We start from the raw sequence: 22415 nt of genomic DNA, 5'->3' as shown, positions 1-22415 counted from the left end.
CAAGCTCAAATTATTTTCAGTTACTGAAAACAAATTGGAGAATCGGCTTCTGAAATTCGAGCACACCATTTTCAAAGATTTATCACTCAAGCATAGATACCAATCATATAATTCTTTATTATTCATTATGATAAGGCTAATTTTATACAAATACTGTGTTATACAATTAAATTTTATATTGTTTTTGCAAATTAGTTACCGTAATAATTTTTGAAACAATATTAAGACGGACTGAAAGGAAGAAGAGGACGGGATTTAGCAGGTTTTAACTTAAATTTAAAAATTAAGCTGAATACTCGAATATTAGCAAAAAGTTAGTTTTTTTAAAGTTATTTTAGACCAACTTATTCATCACAAAACCAAAAAAAAAAAAAAAATCGAAACAAAGAAAAATAGTTAGATATTATTTTAAAGGATGCTAGAACGCAAAAAAAAATAACTTTAGGCTAAAATAATTACAAATACTTAATTGAAACCGCTCCTACAGCCAGATAAACTAATATTGAAAATTCTAGCAGATATTTTATGAAAGATTAATCATTTTACTTCTCGTAAAACGTTTTACTATGGCATAATAGATTAAAAAATCGGTCTAAATTTAATCTGAAAAAGTCTTCTTTATATATAAAAAACTTCGCAAATTTTGTCTATGGAATTTGTCACGTGACTGAAGTGCCTATTAAGAGATAATATTTTTTATTATTTGGCATTGTTCTAAAAATCAATTGGTTCATATAATTAATGAATTTTTTTAAAAATATTTTACTAGAATTAATTATCTTAGTTATAAAAAAACTTATCATTAGGAAAAACTTAGAAAAAAATTTTCCAATAGCGCTAAAGCTGATATCAACTTCTATTATTTTTTCGGCCGGAAATAAGTGTTGTTGGGAATCTGGATAACTATTTCTTATCAAAAATTTGTTGAACTAAAGTTTTATGTAGATATTTTTAATATGTTATTTTGAAATAAATTTTTGTAAATGCCAAAGTTCTTCTCAAAAATTATTTAATTTTTTTTTAAATTTGATTTTTGAGCGTTTATTTCTTTGTTTTTTTTTTTATCTTTGTTACATTCCCAGTTAATGTTAAAATTTTTTGTTATCATTACAACCTGTTTATACTTTATCTGTGTACTTGTTATATATTTTTAAAACATTTTTTTACAACAATTTGTCGTAAAGATATTTTTAAAAATTTGCAGCTAAAAGCATATATTTTGTAAACTTAGTAACATTATTATATATATATATATATATATATATATATATATATATATATATATATATATATATATATATATATATATATATATATATATATATATATATATATATGTATATATATATGTATATATATAATTGTTACTATTGTTATTATATAAAATAAATAATTAGCTTGGTTTATATTACATTACTTATAAACCAAGCTAATTAATAAGTTTATATAATAACAATAATAATAATATATTCGCTCTACTTATTCTACGCTGTATTGAGCCATCTTACTGGAAATATAAAACATTTTTGAATTAGTCAACAAAGCACCAAAAAGAGGCTGGAAAATATAACCAAAGTTTGTCCTACATTTTAGTTAGGTTCTGTAAACTGAAGATGAACTAAGAGTTCTCTCCAATTGTTAGAGCAAGACCTGATGATGTTTTTTGTTTAAAGTGCAAATCTTTGAACACATCTCTTTTTTTTTAATATTGAAACTGATCAGGGACTGGCTTGGAGAATAATGTTTTTGGAATTTTTTATTGCTCTACATCAAAAAGGGTACGGTCTAGAACGGCTAATGGGGCCAAAAAAGGGTCTCCAAAATATAGGTACTTGCAGTGTCTCTCAATTGATATCAGGATGCTCTCAATTGCATTTAAAATTCTCTTAGAACCAGAGTCATGGTTCTTAATGTGCTCTTTGTATTGTACCATTTGCCAGTAGACTTTTGTATCCTGGAAAAATACAACTGAGGGCAAAGCAGTCCTCAAAAAACGGACAGAATAAAAAACAGACACAAAATCTGCCATTACCTTAAACTTTTTCTTTTGAGGCAAATTTAAACTGTTGGGCAGCTGTGTGCTCAATAGCTGATTCTTTAGATAGGTGATTTGAAAAATTATTTTACGACAAAGGTACAAAAGGATAAGATCCAAATTACTGTCTGTAATCTCCTCAGGGAGAAATATCAGTGTTCAGGGCAATTTTCTACTTCCAATTTTGATAGTTTCTTCAACCTGAGTTGCCAAGGAGGTATTACTGATGGATTTTGAATCAAATCTTACCAATTTAGAAGGATAATTATTATTCATAAACTCATTCCAGTTTGTCTAAAATCTTTAAGCATCAAACTTTCTGGTGGTGATAAAAACTTCAACAATATTCTTTTTTTAGGCCATTTTCTTACGTAAAGATTAAAAACTCAACAAAATTGGTATTGACAAAACAAGTATGATCAAATAGCGTTTTGTTGCATCAGTAGCAACAAAGTAACAACAAAATATCAACAAAATATTTGATCAAATAGCGATACTTGTTTTGTTAATGCCAGTAGGCATGCGAATTCAATTAGCTGACTTAGCTATCGGAGGTCATTAATTTCTTTTTTTAGCGGAAGACTTGTTTATTTTTGTGTTGTAATTTTTATAGGAAAATAAAATTTTTGTCAAAAATGTCATAAATTATAATGAACGCAAAAAGTGTCTTTTGTATAGATGGTATAAAAATAAATTTGAAAAGCAAATAGGAATAAACATGATACCCAAAACTGACAATTTTACCACTGAGCCATCTAAATTTTCCTAATTATTAAAAAAAACGATTTGAAATTTTTGAAACAATCACCGCGTGAGCACCATGTAATTTTCATGTTCCTTAAAAATAACTGTTTGTAATAAGTGTACCTTGTGTACACCATTTTTAATAATTTTTTAATAATAGCATTAGATTTTTATTCAGTAAAATATTGAATTCGATCAAAAGCATGCTCTTCTAATTACAGCTCATTGAGGCCGTTAATTTAGTTTATAATTGTGAACTTTATGTGAATGATCTTGAAAAAGTGAGGATGATTCTTCAAGCTTTCAAAACGTTTTGTAAATTAACTTTGTTTAGTAACTTAAATCTTTGTTTGCCATGGAATTTTCAATGAACAAAGAGCGATGAATGTAAAGTTGTAAAAAAAAACTACGTCAGAACTTCCATTAATATGTCCAAGGTTTTGTTCAAGACAATCAAATTAATTAACCATTATTTCACTATAGAGAAAAATAAAGCTATCATGTCTGCGACAATCATTTAGGTTTTAGAACAATAATTTAAAAAAGAAGAAAGCAAAAAGCAATAGCATGTTTACAATTTTGTAATCAAACATCAAGTATTTCGTTTTTGATAAAACCATTTTTAACTTAAATAGAATGAGTATTAGTTTTGCCTCTTTTTAAATAACTGAATATTCTATATTAGTTAGTGGATTTTCACGGATTTGTCTAAAAAAAAATTACGAACAGCCCATTATCTAATGGGGATTAAAGAATAATATCGATTAAGTATCACAGTTAAATAATTCTAAGACTTCACTGCTTTTTCATTTACAAACGATTCATATCTTTATTTAATGTTTACAAAGTTGTTATTCTGAAATGTGATTAATTTGATGCGGTGATATTCGTAATTTAGAATGTTTGTGTTTTCATGATAGCACTCACCTCAAGTAAAATCTAATTTTTATTACATTTTGTTTAATTTGTTAATTTATCATTTATTAACAGGGTGCAAATATTATATTCTGGTGAATTATTTAACTAATTACTTACAAATAGACCCTATTTATTTTACTTTGGAAAATTAGTCTAAATACAAACTAAATACAAACAGGCTGTAAATATCTAATAATATATATGTATATGTATATATGTATATGTATATATATATATATATTAGGGTGTCCCGTTTTTAGGGTCACATTTTATTTTGACTGCTCCTAGCATTTTTCTGCTGCGTATGTGTGAGAAAATGAGGTCTGTAAAGTTTTAGAGCTCTAACTTTATTTTTGTGACTACACAAGCCACCTTAAGTTTAAAAAATCATGATTTTTGGGTGAAAAAAGCCTATTTTTACAGTGCTTGTGTAGTCACAGTTTGAAAGATACAGGCTAATCTTATGTTGAACCATGTACTATTAACCCTCATTAGTTAGAAAAAAATTGGGAGCAGTTTGAATAAAACCGTTACTTAGGTTTGAAGTGAGTTCAAAGATACGCAGTTGACGCAATTCACCCATTTTTATGCGGTTTGACGCGGTTGACAAAACCAAACAAAATACTGATCTAATCATTATCAAATGGGTCTAAATCGATTTCTGAATCCTTTTCACACCTAATTAGACCAACGAAAATCCAAAATCGGTTAAAAAGTACTACTTATATGTTTAATTTTGTTTATATACTATACTAGACATTTTAACCACTAATTCTACAACATATTAACATTTTCTTTTCTTTCCACCACTCCCTTGGGGTCTTCCAGCCTTTCTTTTCTGGTCCACTGCTAGGAGAAGATCTTGCCTCAGCTCTTCATAATGGCTTCCATCAACAAAGTCCTGTATAAGCTTAACATTCCTTTCTGCAGCATCATTAGTTACAGGAATGTTGGAGATAAATTCCTTGAACTTTGTGTAGCCAGACAATCTGTTCCACATACTAGGTGGAATCTTCATCCATTCAAGCTGCTGGTTATCCATTTTTAAGATGTTAAATATCAAAATGGATTCTGAATCAACAAACTCAGACAACCTGGGCCTCTCTCCTTCTCTGTCAATGAAACCTGATACATTAACCTTCTTATACATAAATGACAGAGGAACATTTTTCTTTGAATCATTTATCATCAGGATTCTTTCAGCAATTTCAGTCTTTTCCTCATCTGACACTCCAGGATCCAGTAAACTAAATGGGATTAAAGTTGGATGAAGATACCATGTATGGTTTGCAATGCTATCGAGACATATGGCTGCAACATTAGGTCTGCTCTGCATGTATGACTTCATCTCCCAGATTGCTTCTATGTCATGTCTTGGAGAAATTACAGTCTGAGACAAGGTTAAGAACCACTTTGCATAATACAATGCTACAAACTCAGAGATGGCTTCAACTTCTCTTTTTGTAGAAGCTGTGGAAACAATATCTGTCATTTGGCTCAGAATTTGCAGCTTCATGTAATATATAGCCTGTGCCATAAACCTTGCATGATGAATTGCTCCAGGTTGTCGAACTCTCAGTTGATCAATCTCTGGGGATAAATAGAATTGAACAATTTCTGCTAGCTCCCAATAATCACCTCTGGGTATTTTGTCTTCATCCAATAACTTTGTGATGATTACTAGGGATACTCTAGCAGCATTGTCAAGTTGTTGATTTACTCCATATTTGAATTTGCAAAATTTATTTTGATCAATCTGAATAAGAGAAAACTCATCCAACAGTTTCTTGAAGAGTTGATTATCTGGACCTGAGGTTGTCCTGAAGAGCTTTGCAACATTCTTAATATGACACTCATAGATATGATGTCTGCAAGCAAGATGCATAACAGGTCTTCCAAGATAGATGTTTAACCTGGAATTTACTCCTTTTTCTTTGCCTGTATTTGACGCAGTGGTGTCAAATACTAGACCTTTAATGTCTTCTTTGAGTGAGTTTTCTTTTAAAATCTCAATAATCTTCTCAGTATGACAAGCTCCAGTAGAATCAGTGACAGGAGGTACTCCAAGCAAAAAATGTTCTCCATCACAAGTTACACTCAGTGCTAAGCGTTCTCTTTTGAGTTTCTTTCCATCAGTATACTCTTTGACTAGCTTTCCATCATAATGAAGAATCATGTTTGATCCAGCTTTTGCTCTTAAAGCTTCCCTTGCTTCCTCCGCTGTTTCCTGTATGACCTTTCTGCCAATTCTGTGTAAATTGGATTTTGACATACCTTTACTGGAAAGTCCACTTGTATTAACCACCTGCTTTAAAATATCGGATTGAGCTCTGATGCTTACATGTTTAACCTTCGAAATAAGGGCAGTATCTCCTACTATGCCAGCAGATGTAGATGGTTGTGGATCTATCTCATCTTTACTCAAGTCTATAGAATTAGAGGTGTCTGTTTCCTCTGAAGATAATTCTGTTTCACTTGAAGATGAAACCTGCAGCTCAGACTGATAACTCTGGTCATGATCTGCTCCAGACATTCTTACTCTTGCCTGTTGAGATCTTTGAGCAGAATAAATGTACCTTTTATCTTTTTTCCCAATGTACATTTTCCTGCAACTTCTTTGATCATTTATGAAAATGATATCTTCTGCCTTGTCTACCTGAGATCTTTTCTTATCTTTCTCTAATATTTGTATCACATCACTGGTCATAGCATCAAAAAGAACAGGCAAAATATTGTCTTTGAAAATTATTCTTTTTTCTACTTCTTTAGTGTTTTGCCTTTTTTGAAGAGAAATCAATTTTTTGTGCTTGGCTAGCAATTCACTCATTTTCTTCTGTACTTTGTCCACTCTGGATGTTGGAATTCCAGCTTTTTCATAAATAGCAGTGACCTTTTTAACCAAACACTGACAATTTTCCTCACAAATGAGCTTGAAATCATGAGAGAATCCACAGCAGAGAAGGGTGTTATCTTTGATCTTAGGATTTTCAAACTTTAAAAAATAATAATGCTCCAAAATGTCTTTGTTAGAAGGGAGTTGATTGTCATTCAACTTGTCACTTATACTCTTAAGAAGAAATATTTCTTTCTTTTTTCTGGTTTTAGCCATTCTGTTCAATTAAGTTTACTCTCTGCACTGGAGTCAAATAACAACTATAATATACAGAAGTTTATAAAAGTGTCCTATCACTTAAAGAATTATAAAGTTTTCTTTCACATAAAAAAGATAAAGTTTCTGAAAGTTCCAATAATAGTGTTCTATCACTACTTTGAAGCACTTTTGGTAATCCTTCAGTTAAGCGGTATAAAATAAAATTATTCTTTTGCTTTTAAAACGTTTCAGACATTTTTGAGACAATGCAAGAAAGCAAAATGATTTATAACTTTAACATATTATAACAGATTTTGGATTTTCGTTGGTCTAATTAGGTGTGAAAAGGATTCAGAAATCGATTTAGACCCATTTGATAATGATTAGATCAGTATTTTGTTTGGTTTTGTCAACCGCGTCAAACCGCATAAAAATGGGTGAATTGCGTCAACTGCGTATCTTTGAACTCACTTCAAACCTAAGTAACGGTTTTATTCAAACTGCTCCCAATTTTTTTCTAACTAATGAGGGTTAATAGTACATGGTTCAACATAAGATTAGCCTGTATCTTTCAAACTGTGACTACACAAGCACTGTAAAAATAGGCTTTTTTCACCCAAAAATCATGATTTTTTAAACTTAAGGTGGCTTGTGTAGTCACAAAAATAAAGTTAGAGCTCTAAAACTTTACAGACCTCATTTTCTCACACATACGCAGCAGAAAAATGCTAGGAGCAGTCAAAATAAAATGTGACCCTAAAAACGGGACACCCTAATATATATATATATATATATATATATATATATATATATATATATATATATATATATATATATATATATATATATATATATATATATATATATATATATATATATATATATATATATATATATATATATATATATACATATATACATATATAAATATATTTGTATATGTGTGTATGCGTTACGAGGTGGGATGGGATATATGTTATCGTACTCAGTTTTTGAAAATCGCTGCTTTTTATTAAGTTAGGAGAAAAAGCTTCAGTTGAGCGGCCTAAAATAATTTTACTTTTTTTCGCTCTCGTTCGTGGAGACATACATAAATTTCAAAGTGGCTTTGTCAGCTGCTTTTTTTTTCAATTTCGGAGTTGTTTAGGGCAAAATGCTTTAATAATGGCCGGATCTTATTAGGAGTCAAATTTGGGTCAGCTTTTGCTATATTTTTTTATTTGGCTGACATTTATCTAGTTGATTAAAATAACTTTGTGTTTCTTTAATATATCTATGTTTTGTTCAAACTTTTTTAAATGTTTCTATCAGTCTTGATTTTTTCAGAAGCATTATTTTTGTCAAGGTTAGTAGAAGTAAACATTTTATACCGGCGGTAGTCATTTTTGTTTTTTTTTAAGCAACTTTGAGACGCGTTTAAAGAAGTATTTCTTCGGGTGCGGCTTTACTGTGATCTTTTCTTTGATCTGTTTTGTTAGTTTATTATGTTTATGTAAATGTGTATTTCCAGGCTTGGTCGGGAAAGGCGTGCGATCGCACTCTTATCTTGACCACGCATAAAATATTTATTTGCAACAACTTGGCCACGGCTCTTATGATGTTTTGAGAACATTTCAAAAAATAAAAAACATCTTTGAATAGTGATTGACCGAAACCGAAATTTGAGCCGAAACCGAAAGTACCAAAATTTCGGTTCAGTAAAGCCGAAGCCGAAGCCGAAACTGAAATTTCGGCCGAAATTTCGGCCGAAGCCGAAACCGAATCAGCCGAAGTTTGAAAAAAAATGTTAAAAATCCCTGAACCTTATATGATCACCAAGTTAAAGCAAAAAAAACTATTTTACATATACCTAAGCAATCACCATGTAACATAATTTGATAAAAACTATAATATGTCAAAAAAAAAAAAAAAAAGTAGAATATGTCAAGACATTTTAATAATTAAAGTTAACAATTGAAATATTTTCTCTGCAGAATAAAATTTTTTCCATGTTTTCTGGCAAAAGTCTGTTTCTTTCATTTGAAAGAATGTCTCCAGCAGTTGAAAACAATCTTTCAACTTCGGTAGATGTTGGTGGAGGTGTAAGGAATCACTTTGCCATTTTTGCCAAACCAAACTTTGCTGTTAATGTTGTTTTCTCTTCATACTCTTTCCAAAACTCTAAACAGCATGAAGATGTTGGGCTTTCTAAGTACTCGTTTAAAACTTCCTTTGCCAATTTGGAAGTTGGATTTTTGGACCTTGTTTTTTGTGACTCTGCAATGATGTTTTGCATCATTGAAGAAAACCCAGTGCTCTCAATAGACGTTGTTTTCATCACAGAAAAAGTTTCATTTTGGCTCAAAATGGAACTGTCTAATTCCAAAAAAACTTGTTTTTTATCAGCTTGAAAGGCTACTTGGGATCTAAAGAAGTGGCGCTTGAATCTGGGATCAAGAAGTGTTGCTATTGCAAAATCATCAATGGTTTCTATGTCCAAAAAACGTGCCTCCATTGCTTTCTTTAGTGCATTTTTCATGCCAATCACTTCTTCGTTATCAGAGAGAACTTCAAATGAGTTCAGGATAGTTGTCACAATTGGAATACATTCACTAATGCAAGCATCTTTTCCAGAGAGCAATTTGGTGGCTTCTTCGAAAATCGCTAAGATATTTACCAGTTTTTCACACAGGTTCCAATCCTGTACAGTGAACTCAATGCCGCTGGAAGGATGGATTAGCAGTGTGGTAGTAATTGCTGATTTCAAGTACAGAATTCTTTCAAGCATGTAATAAGTTGAATTCCAGCGTGTTGGGACATCATTTTTGAGCCCGAGCCGGTCAAAATTGTTCATTTGAACCTCTTGTTGTTTGTAAAGCTTAGCAAAGAAGGAGTTTGAAAAAGAAGCATGAGTGCAAAGCTTTCGACATTTTTCTATCAAGTTTACAGCACTCTGGAGTGAAAAAATTTCTTTTTTAATCACTAGTTGAAGTGAATGATTTAGACACCCAGCAGACTTGTAAACACACTGTGGTTCTTTAAAAGCTGCTTTTATATTTGCAGCATTGTCTCTTAAGCAGACTGTGACTTTGTCCTTTAGCTCCCACTCTTTCACAACATTCTCGAGTCTTTGAAAAATATTTGAAGTAGTATGTTTTTCATCAAACTTGGAACATGACAGACAGAATTTGATCTGCTCCCATTTGTCTGAAATGAAGTGTGCCATCATGCCCAAGTACTCAAGATGAAAGGATGACCTAGCGTCCAGAGAGATGGAAACAGTTTCAGCATTTTTTTCGTTAAGCACAACTTTCGTTGCAAGCTTAATCTTTTCATAGGCTGGATTGAGCATGCTTCGGTAGTATTTCTCGCTTCCAATGTCAAAGTGTGGTGTAAAAAGTGCATGATGGCGTAAAAATCCTGGATTATTCACAATTGACCAAGGCTGTAAGTCGAGGATAATCATTTCAAATATAGATCTATGAAACTTCAGGCCTTCTTCGGAGTTTGAATCAATTTTTGAGATATTGTCCCCCCAGCCAGGCACTGTAAATTGCAACATTTCAGTCCTCTGCCGTTTTGATCTGATGTCAAATAAAGGTATTGTTCATTTTTTAATTGTAAGAAGCTCAAGTTGATCTGAAGTTGGTATATTTTCAGTATTATCGGTAGTTGTGAGTATTGCTTTTTCAGTTTGGAGATTTTTTAGAGCAAGCTGTGGGTGCCGACTTCTTAAATGTGATGAAAGTCCGCTAAGGGATTGAAGTGTTGGGTTGTGCAATCCACGAGATATTTTTAAATGGCAGATATTGCAAGTTGCATATTTGGAATCACTGGCTGTTACGGTAAAATGATTCCACAAATAGCTTTTCTTTCGATTATTTTCCGTTGTAAAATTTAGCACTGAGAAACTTTTGATGAAATTATTGATTTTGGTTACTTAACTTAAATGTTAACGTATTTAAAGAATGATTTGAGAATAGCAACTTGAATCAATTATGTAACGTGATTTCAATTAAAAATTCTACAATTGTTATATTTAAAAATTAATTTACTAACAAACGATTGAAATTAGGAAATCGTCATGATCCGACTCTAAATTTAAAAAAAGTTAGCTAGACTTTTTTAAAAAAATCCTATAAATGTTTCGGTTCATTTCGGTTGTGGTTTGAACCGAAATTTCGGCCGAAACAGGAAAAGTAAAAAACTGTTGAAGCAGAAATTTCGGTTTCGGCTTCGGCCGAAAGTTTCCGTTCACTATCTATGAAGCCGTGGGCAAGTTGTCGCAACTAAATATTTTATGCGTGGTCAAGATTAGAGTGCGATCGCACGCCTTTCGTGACCAAGTCTGATATATATATAGATAGATAGATAGATAGATAGATAGACAGATAGATAGATAGATAGATAGATAGATAGATAGATAGATAGATAGATAGATAGATAGATAGATAGATAGATAGATGTAATATCATTTATTACAATTGTATGAGATTTATGGTCAACTATCAAAGTTTTTATACTATTTCTTTTAAGTTGATTTTTATAATCATGGAAGCACAAAAAGAAAATCAAAAAGAATACTGCCTTTAGTTTTAACTCAAAGTTTTTACCCAAAAAAAGACAAAGGCAAAGAGATTTCAGCGGTCCAAAATTGATATAAAAATGCAAATCCATCTGTTGAAAATATTTTAATGTCACAATGAGAAGCTGCATTACAACTCAGTGTTTCCCGGTCAACCCTTGGTAAATATTTTAGAGGAGATTTAGTTCTTAGTGTTAGATCCAGACTTGGTCCAATATTATCTAGCAATTTAGAGAAAAAGTTAGTTGAATATGCAGCAACAAGGGCTACACTTGGATTCGGATTTAGAAAAAGAAAATTTAAAAAATATGCTTCTGATTGTTGCCATGAAACACAATTTAAAGTTTAAACATTTAACACCTTTAGAAAAATGGTGGCGATCATTCAATAAGCGACATAAAAATTTAGTTTTGCGAAAGCCTGAAGGTACTTCATCAGTTCGCCATCAATTCATGTTTGTTTCAAAAGCAGCAAAATATTTTTATTCACTGCATGGAGTTTTTCAGGAAACTCATGCACTTTTAAAGCCATCTTTGATTTGGGATATGGATGAGTCCGGGTTACAGATGGACTTTAAACCTCCAAAAATAATTATAAAAAGAGGTATAATACACCTTCAATCTCGTACATCAGGAAAACATGAAACCATAACCATTGTTGCTGTAATAAATGCTGCAGGTGGTTTAGTGCCTCCACATTTTATAGCAAAAGGTAAAACAATGAGATCTCTTCAATCTTTCAATACTACAGATGCGCCTTCAGGTTCAAATTGGAGTTTTAGTGAAACAGGTCGGACAAAGCAAGGGATTGCTTATCTTTGGTTCACCAATACTTATTTCCTAACATAGGTAGAGATAGGCCAGAGGTTCTCATAAATGATGGTCACGATTCTCATAACTCAGTTGAATTATTGTCTGTTGCAATCAAAAATAATATTCATATTGTGGAAATGCAAGCACATTGTTTGCATTGACTCCAGCCTCTAGATCGAACAGTATTTGGTCCTCTTAAAACATATTGCAATCAAATATGTCATGAATTGATAAATGGATATCCTGGAGTTACTATTGACAAGACAAATTTTTGTGGTCTTTTCAAGAAAGCTTGGGGCCAAGCTCTCATAGCTGATAACAATATTTCATGGTTTCGATCATGTGGCATATATCCATATAATCCATCTGCTCTTCCAAGCACAGCTTACTTGTCTAATTCTGTCTATTCCATACAACAGCTGCTTGATGAAAATGATCTGCTTGAATCAAGTTTTCAATCCATCAAAACTGACACTAGAACAACAACATCAGAAAATGTTATAGAAGAGGGAGTTGATTTTCAAATAGAATCACAAATAAATCTGATAATATGTCTGAATATGAAATAGCATACAATACTGATTTGGTAAACTTTGACAATCAAACTGCTTCTTTGGTATGGGATACTTATTTAACACAAGAGCAGTTTACTACCTTCAACTTCTGTATCCAGAAAAGTTATGACATTCCAAATACTTTGTATAAAGTATATAAAGAATTCGAAATGAAAAAGAGTTCATGCACAAACGATGTTCCAGTGTCAAATGAAAATACAGATCTTCCTATTCCAATTCTAAATGAAACTATTCTATCAAATTCTATGCCAAATAAAATCACAGGCCAGCCTTGTTATTTGACCAATGAATTCCCCTCTCATTGTAATCAGATGCTAAATGAAGCTATTGCTCAGCCTATTCTGACACCAATTCAGTCTTATACAAAGGACTCGGCTAATGATAGTGACAATAGTTTGCCTTATTCAAAGATATATACTATCAAGTCAAAAGAAAATCGAAGAAAGTTTCAAAATAATTTTTTATTAGCTTCACATGAAGCAAATACAATCTAAACTAATTGAATGATGAGGAAAAGAAAAAAAATAAAGTCAAAGCAACTAAAAAAAATCACAACAACAACAGAAGAAAGAAATACAACAATTATTTAAAAAAGCTAATTTATTTCAAAAGATTAATAGCAATTAAAAAATTTCTCAACTGTTTTATTTATTTCCTATTTGATACACTATTTAGATTTGAATAACCAATAAACACTCTGTTAAAGTACTGCTATAAAATAAGAAATAAATATTTTTTAGCAAAATAGAGTATATATCTTACTATACTCTTTTTTGCAAAAAAAGTATTTTTTTCTTAGTATTTAGTATATATTCCTAGTTCATTATTAGGCTATAATCATCTGATAAAATAATACTTTTTTATGTTTAAGCATCCTTAGATATGAACGTTTTAGATTTTGTAAGTGGCTCATAATAGGTACCATTTCTCAATTTGCGAAATTGAAATCTCTGCTTAAATACATTTTTCTCTGAATGAAACCAATTTTAGTACAAACTATATCTTTTTTTGGGGGGAAGCCGTTTGTCAAAACTAAAAAAATAAATGCTCTGTTAGATTAAGGCAATTTTCACAGCTTTCAATAAGAACTTTGTGTTTATTTATTGGGCACTTTGCCCTACTTTTTATAACTTTTTTTATTGTCATTATGTTCCTTTTATAAAATTGTTTTTATTTTGGTACTTTATGTTATGTTTAGATTTCGATTTGGTAAGTAATTTATTATAGCTGTTTATCATGGTTAAAGAAATATAGGTTAACTTAATAGTTGTTTGTGCCGAAGAGATATGTCGCTATAAAAATAGCCGTTAGTTTATCAATTGCAAAAGATACTAACGGGACACGCAAGATTGATATGTAATATTGTATGTTACATATAAAAGTATGAATAATATTTTAAAACTAATTGCGCTTTACTAATTTTATTCCACTATCAACTTCTAAATTTTATTTCTTTTTTGAAATCACTCATGAGTGCAAACTATTACTCTACGTTCTAGGCACTCGACCGTTATTTTTATGCACTCCACCGTTATTTTTAAAAGACAAAAAGTAAATTTATTTTAGGCCACTTAACTGAAGCTTTACCGGTAATTTAACGATTAATACAACATCTTTAGAAAGTATAAATTGTTTTTCTTATGGATTGCACCTATAAATTAACGCACAAAAAACTTTTCTACTTATTGGTTGGTACAATAATCTTCATTTCACTAGCGTACCTTGAGTTTATTTTATCAAAAATTTCAACAAAAAGATTATACTTTGCAAAGGTTAATGGTAATTCAAAATGCCTAACGCAGCAAACGGACGTGAACAAAATAAACTTTCAGATAAAAACAAATTCACCAGGTGTCAGCAGCAAAATATATTTCCGTGAAGTAAACGCGTGCAACGAATCCAAGAGTATTGGAGGAGATTTCTGGTGGGTAATGATAACAGGACCAGCTTCTTTTTCGTTTCCTCTAATGGATAACGGATTTGGGGTCTATTTCCAAAATTTTCAATTTCCGCTTCCAGGTATTTACAGTATAAATTTTATGCTTGAATACTCCGACTATAACGCTCTGAATGAACCTCCAAACGATTGGATTAAAAAAGGTGATCGTCATGGAAGGCGTCAAAAAGTCGAAGATTTCGGAAACAATAATTACTTTGTAATGAAAGAAAGGATCGTGACAACGGAGGTTGTTGCAAATGCAAGTTTAGTAAAGCAGCTTGATGTAACTGAAATTCAGCAGGATTGGTTTTTTCAGCAATTTTGTATAATTAATCCGGCATTCGGATACTGGATCCAAAACAAATATGTCACAACAAATATTAGAACTGACGATGAAGCAAGAAGAAACAAATTACTGCTCAATTTCCCTAGAGAAAATAAGACCAGCGCATCAACAATTTGGTTTTACGGAGATTCGTTAACTGTGCGATTCCACGAATACCTTTCAAATCGTCCATTATGCCTTAAACAATTTTCATGCTTAAAAACATATAACTGGCTATATCCATTGGTTTCTGGTGAAGAATATACTTATACCAATAAGGATTTCAATGAAACGGAATATCTTTTGTACATTAGAAATGTTTTACTCTCAGAGAGAATGAGAGACAACAACAGTGTTTTTCTCATCAATTTTGGGCTGCATATTATAAAGTGTTTAAGAATGACTGAGGCAAAAAAACTTCTGGATAGCTTTTTGAGGATGATAAAAGAATTAAGACAAATTTACGCAATTAGTGGATTTTCAAGAATTATATGGAAAACAACTACGCCAACTTATCAGGAAAGAAGCTTGACGGAAGCTTATATCCGTAAACGGGGAAAGTTCCAAATAGAAAGATATATAACAAAACCTAGAATAATGGAGTGGAATGAATATTGCATTAAAAAATTATGTGAAGCAAACATACCAGTACTAGATGTATTCTGGATGGCTGCATCATATCCAGAAGGAACCATAGATGCCACTCATTATGAGAACTCAGTATTTGAGAGTGCCGCAAATTCAATGATAACTTTCATTTCATAACTTTAAAAGTTGCAACACTTTTTTAAGATCAATTATCAGTTGTAATATTTATATCCCCTTGAAGTAATTTCTTGAAATAAGTTTAGGTTTTGTAAACATTTTTTTTTTTTTAATTCTGCTGCTTAAAAGTTAAATTTTAATGAAGAAATTTGTGATGGCTGAAGGTGAAGAATATTTAAGAATAATTTCCATTCATCAATTTCAACCTGCATTAAGTTTCGAATGACTTGGGTGTACAATATTAGTTTATTCATGTCAACCTCTAAAAAAATGTTTTAGATCTTTATCTTTTTACAATCATACCGAAGCATTTTTTGAGTATTCGATAAGTAAAGTGGTGTAACGTTATTGGTGTAATGTAAGTGCAAGGATTGGTGATTTATAATAACGCTCTCAATTCTTGCGGATTTAAAGCCAAATTGCTTTTTATCAAAACACCTTAAAGCGTAATTTACTAGGGATGGCACTTTTACTTATTTTGATGTAAAAAAAAATTACTTTAAAAAAAAAATACTTTACATAACTTAGATTAAATTATGAAATATATTTACATTTTAAAGTAATTCATTTTTTAAAAAATACATTATATTACATATAAAATTATTTACATAAAGTTAATTTTAAAAATGCGTTATTTTTTTACTGCAAGTAAAAGTAGTTTACATAAAAGAGTTATTTACTTTTTGTAAATTACTTTTAAAAGTAAGCCGTGTGAAAGTAATTTAATTTAAAAAGTAATTTAGATTTATACTTATACAAACAGTTTGTATCGAAATGTAATTTACTTTTTACATGTAAAAGTAAATTATTTTTGAAAGTGATCTGACGTAAATATAACATTTTAAAAAAGTCATATTTACTTTAAAAAGTGAATACTGCATCGTAATATGAAATTACTTTTATGCGTAAAAGTAACAAAAATTAATATAGGCAACTTACATAAAAACTATTTGAAAAAAAAACTAGTTACCATTACAAGTAAATGTAAATTTTTATCATTGAAATACTATACTTTACTTAGTAAGTAAGTAAAAAGTAAGTTATTTTATTTACTTTTATCAAGTAACAAAGTCATTTTATGTTGTTTTAACATACTGATTGGTAAGAAAAACAGCGTATTAAGGAGAATTGCCTGCTTCTGGGTACTTCTGGGTTATAATGTTAGGAATTATTCTGCATGTATGCGAACCGTTTTTGTGGAGGGGTTTTGTAAATTGGGGGCAAGTTTAATAAACATGGTGGGTTGCTTCCTATCCATGCCAATCCTTGACTACGTCACTTTTCCGACGGAGCGCACTTTTTCGAAAACTTTCTTTATATTGCGCTTTTTGATCTAACATTATTTTTTATGGTGATATAACGCATCAGCGTTAATAATCCCTTCCGGCGGCAAAGTAAGATTATGCCGAAACACGAACTCTTTTTGGAGGTGCAAAGAATTGCCGTCCGCCAACCAAAAGGTGAAAACCACTAGCAGTTGCCGTCAGAAGTTATTTTGTATGCAAAAGATGAAAAGGTTGCCTTCAGTGGTTTCCACTTAACTGGCGTCGGCCGCCAAAGGAAAGGGGATGGGTGGGGGTGGGCGCAAAATTTCGCTTCCTGTCACCAGAAAAAATGGAAGAAAGCTCAACCTTTGTTTTTACATTATTAAGCAATTTAAAGATAGTTAGTGCAAAATACATTTTTCCAATAGGTATATTTTTATGCGGAGAGTGAAAATCTCATAATGACAGAAAGCAATTCTGTCGCAAAAAATAAATTCTATTTAGGAAATAAAATATTCCGTTTTTGTGAAAACTTTAGTTATTGGAAAAAATTCAATTAAAGCCGTTAATCAACTCTAACGTCCCTAAACATATTTCATAATTCGTTTAACGCATTATCAAATATGTTTAGGGTGCGACATGGACCTTTCAAAAAGTTTTGCAAAAAATGTAAATCAAATATAAATTATTTGATTTAAAACGATTTCCGTCAGGGGCATCGGAGGCCGATAGACTTTCTAGTAAAGGTTTATCTACCCAAATAATTTTCATTTTGGTCATCGTGGTTGTTGTTATCAACCACGCTGAATAACAACAACCACTTTAACGCTATTAACAAGAACCACGCTGAATAATAATTCGAAATTTAGAAAATGATTGTAAAATGCAGACCAATTTATTTTAACTGTATGAAAAGTCTGAAACAAAAACAAGTCAAGAACTAGTCAGTGTTTTAAAACAAAGTACAACAAAAATTTTGACACTTTTAAATCAAATTAAAAACTAAATAAGATTTGATTGCTTTTTGTTTAAGAATATAAACAATGTACAATTATGTAAACAAAATCAATCGCTGAAGCAAGAAAAAGGCAGCAATTAATCATATTATTGAGTCCCATTTGAAGCGTATTTTATAAACCCGTAGTATTATGGCCAAATAAATCTTCAAAAAATATCCCTTATTATGTACAACTTAAAAAAAAAAAGCTCCTTATATTAAAAAACAGCCCCATAAATTGCTTGGGTGTGGGGGAGCCTAACCACGGCCCTGTTTGCAAATGCTAAAATGTTTAGGAACTACATAAACAATATATTAAAAAAAAAAAAAGAAACTAATAGTTAAAACAAACGCTATAATGTGTTAAATCGCACAATTTTTTTGGTTTGTTAAATCGCCGAACCTCCACATTGGCATTTTTAAAAGACCTATTTCATAATAAAATGTATAAAATTTCTTCCACATCATCATAATACAAAAATATAAAATGCAAACTACATAAGTGAAATATAAAAAATATGAAAAATATAAAATACAAACTATATAAGCGAATTACTTCCGTTCTAAGTTACATTAAATATCAAATTTTAAAGTAAGTTTAATCATATCTTCTCTTTAAGTAGCATTAAGTAGCATTAAGTTTCTTGAGCTCATGTTACATCTTTCTTTTCGATGAATAAAGTTAGTAACACTGAATGAGGACTCACTGAACTAGCAGGCGAAGAACAAACCACTTTTGCTTTGGAGACTAACATTGGAATATCTTCATATTTTTACCAAAATTCATCAAATATCCAATTTTTTTCTTTTACAGCGTAATTGAAAAAAGATAACTCTTCTTTGATATTTCGCTTTGATTGCGTTTTTTCTACGCTTAGATTGACACCACACAATGTTGCAAGTTTAGTTAACCCATTTTTGTAGTTCACAAACTGTTCAGGTGAATCTTGAGGTTCGAATCCAGCATTTGAATCTTTCACTTATTAAAATGAAAAGGAGTAATAATGTTTGTCAATATGCAAATCTTTTTATAAAAGTACTTTAAAAAATTATTTACATAAGTTTAAATATATTTAAATTTAAAAACAAATTGCTTCAACAGTTGGCGAGTTTGTTTCAGATAAAGACAAACATTTCTGGCGATGTATGTTGATAAAGTCTTGCGTTCCAAATAAAGGTCTTTTAGTTTTCTTTTTTTGTCTTTTTTTCCAGTCATTGTTGTCGTAAAATTTAAACAAAATTAATATGGTGCTTGCCTTGTTTACGAGAAGTTTCAGATTCAAATCGTAAATAAAGAACCTGATAGTAATTTAATTTAATTAGTTTCCTCAATCATTTTTATGGTTTTGAAGTCCCACACAGAATAGTTGGATTTATGGAACATAAGGTAATTAAACGATCAGTTTGTAAGAAATTTAAAGAAAAAGTAGAACATGTGAAAAAATTTTAATATTTGAAGTTTCGCCTAAGGAATGATTTAAGAAAAGTAACTTGAATCATTTATGTAACGCAATTTCAATTAAAGTTGCTACATATCGTAATGTTGCTACGTGTATCGTAATGTTGTAACGTAAAGTTGCTACATGTCGTAATTAAAAATTGATTTACTCACAAACGATTAGGAAATCATCATGATCACACTGAATTAAGAACAAGGTATCTAAACTTAAAAAAATCTCCTCACAAAAGTTCCGGCTCATTTCGGTGGTGGTTTGAACAGAAATTTTGGCCGAAACCAAATAAGTAAAAAGTTGTCGAAGCAGATATTTTTCGTTCACTAAATTGATTTTCAAAAAATTATTTTTTTCTACGTGGCAACAAAACGTTATACATACATACATACATACATACATACATACATACATACATACATACATACATACATACATACATACATACATACATACATACATACATACATACATACATACATACATACATACATACATACATACATACATACATACATACATACATACATACATACATACATACATACATACATACATACATACATACATACATACATACATACATACATACATACATACATACATACATACATACATACATACATACATACATACATACATACATACATACATACATACATACATACATACATACATACGTACGTACGTACATACATACATACATATTTATATATATATATATATATATATATATATATATATATATATATATATATATATATATATATATATATATATATATGTATATATATGTATATATATATATATACCAATTTAGAAATAGCCTAAACATAGTAGTAAGGAGAAGACTCATTTACCCTGGGAGAAGAAGAGATTGTCTGAAAGGCGAATTTTGAAGTAGTTTTTTTTAAGCTTTTATGTATAAATGTTTTTATTATTTAAAAATTAAGGAGGGACACTAAATATAAAAAGGGCATATAAAAACAGATAATAATAAGGCCAGCATTTTATATATATATATATATATATATATATATATATATATATATATATATATATATATATATATATATATATATATATATATATATATATATATATATATATATATATATATATATATATATATATATATACCTTAACATAAAAAGTCTTCAACTTTATAATTGTACTTCCGTTACGGAAAGAGCACGAACGTTCAACGGCGTTACAGATTTAACAATATCAATATTTTTTTACCTGTGAAAATGATAAAAATGTTGAAGCGGTTTTTGATGATGATATTTGAGGGATATTTTTGGAAAACTATCCGGTATAAATGAACAAGAAAATTTGTAAAGGGAGATTTTGTGGAGAGATAACTATTATCATTTTGTCGATATGATAATAGTTATCTTTCCGAAAAACTTATTTATGTTGCGAAAAATCTAAAATGCTGGCCTTATTATTATCTGTTTTTATATGCCCTTTTTATATTTAGTGTCCCTCCTTAATTTTTAATTAATTAAAACATTTATACATAAAACCTTAAAAAAAACTACTTCAAAATTCGCCTTTCAAACAATCTCTTCTTCTCCCAGGGTAAATGAGTCTTCTCCTTACTACTATGTTTAGGCTATTTCTAAATTGTTATAAGAAAGAAACCCGAGAACCCCACCAAAATATCTCCCTGACAAAAAATTTCCCTGGAAAAAATCCCCCCTCCCCCTCCCCACCCAAAAAAAAAAACAAAAAAAAAAACAAAAAACTTTTGTTTAAATTAAAAGATTGCCTCCCCCAAGTCCTAATCGTCAGTTGTGTGTACGAATTCCTGCATGTTCTCCCTAACAATCAGTCGATGTATATGTACACTCCGCTGCACTAATTCCAAAAAAGTCAGTCGATAAAACAAAAATAAAAAAGCAACAAATAAATTTAAAAATTTACACATTAAAAGCGGTATCAGGAAAAAAGCTGATACAATGATAAAATGACAGTAAAGCGCATCTAAATATATAAAATCTATGCATTTTTCCTTTGAAGTTTTTTTCAAAAGGATATTTTTCTTGATACCGTCTGAATTCCATACGTTCCGTCATTGAAAAATTTCAAAAAGATAACTGTTCCAGCCTAAGACTGGTAAAATATTTCCATGTTGACCAGGAATTGAACTTTTTTTTTAACCAGGGTCTAAGAATGGTTTCAAAGCAAATGCGAAATTGTTCCGGTGCTAGGAATGGTTTTAATTGCCAATATAATCATGGATCGAAGTCGATTTTTGATATTTTAAAAGTGCACAGGGAAAAAAAAGCCTTAATCTGTTCAGACCAATTGTTGCCCCAAATTAAATTAGATATGCTTTACTGCAAGTTTTGTTTCACTGCATTTCACTCTCTCATACAATATCCTTTCAGAGAAAATGTTGACCAAAAGTAAATTTACTTACTTTTTAAGTATAGATTACTTATAATTGTAACTAAAAGTTATTTAAAATGTAAACTTAAGTAATCAAAAGTAATTTTATGTAATTTACTTTGAATAGCCATTTCATTTTAGTTATAAAATAACACATGTCTACTTAGGAAAACTAATTACATAAGTAAATTTTATTTACGTAGATTGCATGTAACTTTTTTATAATGTATTTTAAAATGCTTTTTTTTTTTTACAATTACTGTAATATAATTTTTTTAAAAATAAATTCTTTTTAAGTGTAAAAGTAAGTTACATTTCGAGGTAAAATTATATTATGTAATGCAGTTTTAAAAAAGTAATCAACTTTTAAATGTAAAAGTAAATTACTTTTCCATGTAACTCAGTTTTAAATGTAAATGTAAATTACTTTTTTTATATAATCTACTTATATATAACTTACATTTAAAAGTAAATTAACCTTTCTTTACAAAATAAAAATTGTTTTAGAAAAGTAAATTACTTTTAAAAGTAAATTTA

General features: G+C 30.2%; 4 protein-coding genes and 1 pseudogene across 4 annotated transcripts; 3 read left to right on the top strand and 2 right to left on the bottom strand.

Moving 5' to 3' along the window:
- Positions 1-1504: 1504 nt before the first annotated feature.
- LOC149876945 (uncharacterized) lies at positions 1505-2311 on the bottom strand (annotated as a pseudogene).
- Positions 2312-8877: 6566 nt separating this feature from the next.
- LOC149876944 (zinc finger BED domain-containing protein 4-like) lies at positions 8878-10329 on the bottom strand. Its single transcript, XM_090074806.1, has one exon. The coding sequence runs from the start codon at positions 10327-10329 to the stop codon at positions 8878-8880; it is 1452 nt and encodes a 483-aa protein (XP_089930932.1).
- On the top strand, positions 9470-12918 carry LOC145194723 (uncharacterized). The gene has a single exon (XM_080072393.2). The coding sequence runs from the start codon at positions 11604-11606 to the stop codon at positions 12198-12200; it is 597 nt and encodes a 198-aa protein (XP_079928519.2). The 5' UTR covers positions 9470-11603; the 3' UTR covers positions 12201-12918.
- Positions 12700-13233, top strand: LOC149876943 (uncharacterized). The gene has a single exon (XM_090074805.1). It carries the CDS (start codon positions 12715-12717, stop codon positions 13231-13233), a length of 519 nt encoding a protein of 172 aa, XP_089930931.1. The 5' UTR covers positions 12700-12714.
- A 1126-nt stretch (positions 13234-14359) lies between these two features.
- LOC149876942 (uncharacterized) lies at positions 14360-15864 on the top strand. The gene has a single exon (XM_090074655.1). It carries the CDS (start codon positions 14380-14382, stop codon positions 15766-15768), a length of 1389 nt encoding a protein of 462 aa, XP_089930781.1. The 5' UTR covers positions 14360-14379; the 3' UTR covers positions 15769-15864.
- Positions 15865-22415: the final 6551 nt, after the last annotated feature.

The sequence above is a fragment of the Hydra viridissima genome, unplaced genomic scaffold (assembly GCF_058129835.1).
Source record: "Hydra viridissima isolate aposymbiotic clone 2 unplaced genomic scaffold, HvirCarnegie_v1 scaffold_17, whole genome shotgun sequence".
Taxonomy (NCBI): domain Eukaryota; kingdom Metazoa; phylum Cnidaria; class Hydrozoa; order Anthoathecata; family Hydridae; genus Hydra; species Hydra viridissima.
Note: the sequence above shows the minus strand (reverse complement) of the source record. Positions and strands in the feature narration are given on the sequence as shown.

Bases quoted from the DNA above. Each gene is read 5' to 3' on its own strand.
- LOC149876943 (XM_090074805.1), top strand. From the start codon at position 12,715: ATGTCTGAATATGAAATAGCATACAATACTGATTTGGTAAACTTTGAC.
- LOC149876944 (XM_090074806.1), bottom strand. From the start codon at position 10,329: ATGTTGCAATTTACAGTGCCTGGCTGGGGGGACAATATCTCAAAAATT.
- LOC145194723 (XM_080072393.2), top strand. From the start codon at position 11,604: ATGCAGCAACAAGGGCTACACTTGGATTCGGATTTAGAAAAAGAAAAT.
- LOC149876942 (XM_090074655.1), top strand. From the start codon at position 14,380: ATGGATTGCACCTATAAATTAACGCACAAAAAACTTTTCTACTTATTG.